At 38.5% G+C, this 6,264-nt stretch overlaps 1 protein-coding gene across 1 annotated transcript in view; it reads left to right on the top strand.

The window, feature by feature from the left end:
• LOC105448571 (probable G-protein coupled receptor CG31760) overlaps positions 1–6,008 on the top strand; it is a 7,864-nt gene extending 1,856 nt beyond the window's left edge. Inside the window, exons 3-8 of the mRNA XM_011687227.1 lie at positions 1,072–1,210; positions 2,069–2,174; positions 2,848–3,015; positions 3,721–3,967; positions 4,578–4,910; positions 5,591–6,008. Coding sequence (XP_011685529.1) covers positions 1,072–1,210; positions 2,069–2,174; positions 2,848–3,015; positions 3,721–3,967; positions 4,578–4,888 — 971 coding nt within the window. The 3' untranslated portion in view covers positions 4,889–4,910; positions 5,591–6,008. The remainder of the gene's footprint in view (positions 1–1,071; positions 1,211–2,068; positions 2,175–2,847; positions 3,016–3,720; positions 3,968–4,577; positions 4,911–5,590) is intronic.
• The last annotated feature ends 256 nt before the right edge of the window (positions 6,009–6,264 follow it).

The following is a 6,264-nucleotide window of genomic DNA, read 5'->3' as shown; positions in this document are numbered from 1 at the left end:
CATTACCCCATCCCCGCTGTCAGTTACGTGTGCCTCTGTCTACATCGTAAAATATTTACCGAGTCTCTGTCATGACGCTTTCTCTTCCCCTCCCCCCCCACTCTCTCTCTCTCTCTCTCTCACTCTCCCGTCGGAAAATTGCTCTTGGCGGTATATCAAATTAATTTACATTAAATTAGAGGCATTTAGCGATCGTATCGTTGTATGCATGCACGCACAGTTAATACGGCATTATGAAGGATTAGAGCGTATTTTAGAGATACACATGCGTATAATACGTTATGCATACGTATATAATATGCCACATAATGTGGAAAACCCCGCGCACATGTGAGCCATATTGATTTAGTAATACTGCAGATGGCCAAACGCGATTTTAAATCAAGATGGATAGTGTAGTGTACGTAACGGCTTCGAGGGAGGACTCCCCGCCATTATAGTTAATTCGCATTCATCTGCCGTCGGAGAGCAACGCAGGAGGCATTACGTTTCTCATAACGGGAAACTCGACCTCTACGAAAGAAGACGGGGAATTAATCCGTAAATCTTACGCAAACATCGCCGGCATCTCGATCGGTATTCCCTCATAATTTGAAGAAGGCACTTAATTCCATCCGATCCCGCGGAATTTTACATTTCAAGAATTTTAACTGCAGCGGTTTGCATATAATGCAAAGTTATCCGATTGCGTTACATCTGACAGTTTTCCCAGGGATTCTTCAATCGGCCGGGAAAAACTTGTAATTGCACCGATCATCAAACTGTCCTATATATCGATCCCGACGATTTACAGAGTCGTAACTAGGGTACGCGAATTGGCGTGCGTTATTCGCATCGACTTTTGCACCACGTATGTAAGTACATACGTGTGTAGTAACCGTACGTGAACGGAAGTAGAAAATATTCCGGTCACCCACCCACACACACACACACACACACGCGCGCGCGCGCACACACACATACACATACATATACGCAAGTAAATCGCTAGCTACGACTCTGCGGGCCTTTGAGCAAAACATTAAGCTTGCTATTGAGACTAATGTGACTTGGCATTTCACGTGATTTCAGTCGAGGTGATGTTCCTCGTGTGGGGCATCCGGTTGTGCATCGTAGTAAGAAAGACTCCGTCGGAGTTTAATGAGAGTCGATTCATTTCAATGGCGATTTACAACGAATTTCTACTATCAGTCTTCCTCAACGTTTCAATGTAAGTTCACGTTATAAGATCACCTTCTTCCCCTGCCATTCATTATTCCGGAACGACCGATTATACAGCTCGTCCGCGGGAAGCACTCGCGAGGCTTCGTCGCCCTCGTAATTATATTCGTAACACGAGATTCGCTCACAAAATCATTTCTTCGCGCACGCGTTGAAAGAGACTCTATCAAATCGCTTCATTCGAATGATTTTCTTAATCGCGCGAGTTTACCGCTCGGCGTTGCGGTAATGCGGTCTCTTTTTTTATATTTAAATCTAATTAAATTCCACGGAATTTTATATTTGAAGAATTTAAACTGTGGAATGCATAATGTAAGTCAATTTAAAGCGACCCTTATTTTAAATGTAAATACCGTGTCGACGGTTTTTTTCAACGCGTTACCCACCTTAACTGCAATTTAATGACAGGTTTCCTTGACGAATTTATAATCAATTTTTTTCCCAACTTGACCTATTTGATATTGCGATTTACTCCAATTTTGTAATGCACAAGATTACATACCGCGACGGCATGTAAATTCTAAAACCGTAAATGTAAGTTCTTGTTTCCGTTGCTCGAGCGCTTCTCCTTTGTTAAATCTTCCGTCCAATTTCACCAAAGAAAAGAGATAACTGTGCATCAAACGCATCCGTCATTAAAACTTGATGTAATCAAGAATGTGGAACGTTCTAATTTAAGGGAGCAATTTGAATTTTCAAGATGGGGAAAACAAATAAAAATAACGTAACGTAAGATCTGGGACTCATGCACACACACAGACACACAGAGTATAGCGGCTCATTCTTACGTCACGATAGCGCTTCGTGCGGCTAACAGCTCTGAATAATTTCTTTCCCGTTGCTGCAGGTTGTTCCTGCAATCGCCGGCCAATCCGGATTTATTGTACATCATATTTTTCTGCCATACCCAGCTTACCGTCACATTGCTGCTCTGCCTGATATTCGGCAGTAAAGTAAGAAGTATTATTTATTACAGGTTTACCGTATGACAATCATTATGTTTTACGGCCTGACGTGCGCACTGTTACTTCAATCGGTCACACCTGTATCGATTATCTTGTACCAAAATTTTTCCACCTACTGAACATTATAGTTATGTATTTATTAATCCGCTAAGCATTATTTTAAGTTCACTTTGCGAGTACTTTGCAAATTTTAAATGGTTCTCTTCTTTCTTTCGATAAATTTACAGAGACTTCAATGTTTGAAATATTAAATATTGACAATTATCTCTAAGGAAGATAGCTCTAAAAAATTAATGAGAGTCTGTTTCCGACGGAATTTTCGTGCCATTTCGTGCTTTATTTGAACTAAATGGAAATGGGATAATATATTTCATCGAATGTAATTAATCTGTAAATAGATCGTTCTCCTCTTGTTCGAGATTTAACGAGAAAAGCAAAATAGAAGTTGCGGTATCGTATAAAGCTAAAATTTAATCGACACGAATGAGATTAAATCGCGCAATTTCTGCTTCGATTTCTATTTGCTTCTCCCTCTCTCTCCCTCTCTCTCTCTCTCTCTTACTTTCTCTTTGCAAGATTACTGCAAAGTCTTCCTACTAGCTTGAATAGAAACCCCGATACTGTGTAAGTTTGGTTGTTACATACATTGCATTTAACGAAGGCTTACGTGGTGTTTCGCGACGGAGGGAAGGAGGAGACGATCGGCAAACTTTGCGGCGCGACCGGCAAGTTCCTGGGGAAAAGCAGTCGTCCACAGGGTACTAGTAACCAGACCAACTCGATATCACTTCAGCAGGGTAATTTTGCCGAAGAAAGCGACTCTGTCACGGTAAGCACCCCGGTAAACCTATCTCGGATCCCACGGTCTCTGTGGAGCGTATCGGATGAGCCGTGCACTTTCCCTAAATATAATCTACCTAAATATAATATAATCCAATCTATATAGACCTATAGATTTGCAACAAATCCTGATTGCATTGCTCTAATGTTATCCTCATGTTCGAATCATAAAGCCTCAAAGTTTCAGACTCTCAAAGTTTTTAGAATCCCAATCCTCCGAGCTCTTTAAAGCTTGAGACTTTAGAGTTTTGGTAGATTTTGAAATTTTAGAATATTTCTGTCTTTTACATCTATAACTTTAGAATTTTAAAATCTTATATTCTTCGAATTTTAGGAATCTTGGAACTTCTTCGTCATATTTTAACCCGTAAAGGCTACGTTTCTTTTGAATGGTTTTGTTTAACACGAAGTTTTGAAAAGAATTATGTTCTTTTTTCAAAAATTTAATATTACCAATCGATTGGTCAGAAAATTTTACATTAAGAAATACACATTTTGCTTTAATTTTGCTTTTTATTTTCAGAAGATATAAAACTTTAAAAACGCTTGATGCGAATTCGCACCCAGATGTCCTTTACGGGCTGACCTTTATCTAAAATTTAAAAATGTTTACACTTCAGCATTTTAGATTATAGATATAAGATAAGGATGGCAAGAGAGAAAGAGAGAGAGAGAGATGGCAACTTCTTTCCAGGAGGAATTTCGCCGTTTGCTCAACCAGTTAGAGGTACTGAAGGAGAAGAACATATTATTAGGAAATCAGGAGCTGTCCAGGAAACTGGCAGCCATGCTGGACGCTTCGAGTCGAGTCGAGGCTCAAGTATCCACTATTCAAGCCATTTCGACTAGCATCGTTCAGTTGAATGATCTCAATAAATCGACGAAGGAAACTAATCTCGGACAAGCTTGTCAGGAGCAGACCCGAGCAGCAGCAGCAGCAGGTAACAGAGAAACTTTAAAAAAACATGCGCCGAATTTTTCTCGAAAAGTCAGCGGGATTGTGAAATATGTGTTGTAACTGTTTTTCATTAGCACGTCCGGAAATAAAATCTCTCGTCAATAAAAGTTCTGTATGAACTGACTGAGGAAAAAACATTTTATTCATATGTACATTCGGAGGTCGGAGCTAGCAGCCGCGGAAGTAAAATCAGAGGAATTTATCCGGTTTAAAAATGGCATGGATTTAGGAATATGATCGTAACTCTGGAGACGGGGGGATAAAATTAGAAAAACTGGAAATTCTGACAAAAGCGATATATATGGCCCGCATATTTCATTTATATTTAAAGTTGGAAATTAGGGGGAAGGGGAAGGCAAGAAATTGTTCCTGGTACATTGAAAGAGTCGAAAAAAAACGAAAATGAACGGCATTATGAAACAAACTGCCCCGAAAATTGCCCCGGTTAATTTAAATTTACTGTGAAAACCGGAAGTCTAAACGAGAGCTTTATTCATTCACTCGCCCTCCTTTATATCCGTTCCGGATGATCTATTAATTTTGCACCGCACTCTCGTGGAGCTCTGCGGACAGATAATTCTATCTTTGTTTAGGAAACGGTTCTCAGGGTGAAAATCGATGTCGCGCTTGTATTGAGAAAAACGGACTTGGGGGAAAGGACGTGCGGGATACGTCGAAGGATAATGAGACGGCGGAGCCGAGGAAAATCGGAAAAGACATCGCCGTGTCAACATCTTCGAAGCACGCTATCGAGGACGCCGGTAAGGAAATGTGTCATGGGAAAGACGGCAAGGAAGCCGATTCGAAGGACAAATCCAGGAGCAAATCCGGTCACGCCAGGACACACGCCATAGTTATCAACCTCGACGACAAGAGCAGATTTTCCGAAGAAGTTACCGTGTAACCGTTACCTTACGTGAAAAAAAGTAAACGGTTAAAGTAAACGCAGTTTTCCGACATTTCTGTAATTGAAGATTTTATCGCGAGTGAAATATTATTTTTTCTCTCTTTATTGAAAATTATGATTACATTAATCACAAATTTTTGAAAAAGTTGACATTTCCCGATAACAATCAATTAGAGTATGGAATTCCATTAAATAAAATTAATGAAGAAATTTTTGTCCGTTATTAATAATAATAATTGATTCTACGTAGAAAAGAAATACAAAAAATTCTAGTTCGTTCGAATTCATAAATTATATCATGAATAATTTAAACCGACACTTGAAAGAAGTTTTTCTGAATTAATAAGATTGATTAATCTTCCGATTGTCGAGCGAATAATAATTCCAATGACAAGTTGGAAATTTCAAATGTCGAAGAATGTCTCGCAGATCGTGAAGATTTGCTGAAAACGATGATTGATCTGAATGAAAGTTAATTAAGCGATCGTTTAGTCATCGTGAATAATAATCGTTCGCATGTTAATGAAAGAGCCGCGGCACATATCGATTTTTCATATTTCGGTGTATATCAAAGAAGTATCCGTGAAATAGCAAAAAAAAAAATTGAAACATTATTAGATTAATCACGTCGTTTGGCATTTTCGAGCGAGACCGATCGCGTTCTAGTGCATCATTAATGAACTGTTCATTAACCCTTAGGGAGTAATCCGCCCTTTCCAGCAGCAAATCGATCTCGGGCTACGGGCTTTCCAAGATCAAAATGTGCTTCGTCAGCGTGTTCGCGGATCACAAGATAGCCTGCACCTGTAATTATGTATTAATGTAAAAGCAAGTTAAGGCAAGGGATAAGGCTCATTAACCCTTTCCAGCTCTCCGAGATGCCGCACGGTATTATTAAAATTATGCGATCGTTTTAATTAAGTTCCTAAGATCGTGTTAAATATGTATGTATATGCATATAAATGTGTAATATAATATATTATGTTATGTAATTATAAAATAATTACAGTAGTGTAAAATAATACGAAATGTGCATTAAACCATGTCCCATGATGTTACACTATATTGTATATTATATTTGTCAGCGATATTCTATTGTATTATATTGCAATCAGAGATTATATAATAATTAAAACGTGTAAATGTAAGTATAAATTTATCTAGGGAAACAAATTGCCGATGTAAAAATAATTTGGGCTTGAAAGGGTTAAGGGAATCAATTTTTTATGCTATCTTTTTTTGCTAACGATCTTACATGATGTGTGCAAATGTCGGTAATTCGCTCAATAAAGCTGCAAAAATTTTAATTGTTGTATATTTAAAAGTCTCAATCTATAAAAATGGATTGAATTATCTGATTCGTGTGTTTTATA

This window comes from Wasmannia auropunctata, unplaced genomic scaffold (assembly GCF_000956235.1).
Source record: "Wasmannia auropunctata unplaced genomic scaffold, wasmannia.A_1.0 LD336083.1, whole genome shotgun sequence".
Lineage (NCBI taxonomy): Eukaryota > Metazoa > Arthropoda > Insecta > Hymenoptera > Formicidae > Wasmannia > Wasmannia auropunctata.
The sequence above is the reverse complement of the archived record's forward strand: the minus strand, read 5'-3'. Positions and strand labels throughout refer to the sequence as shown.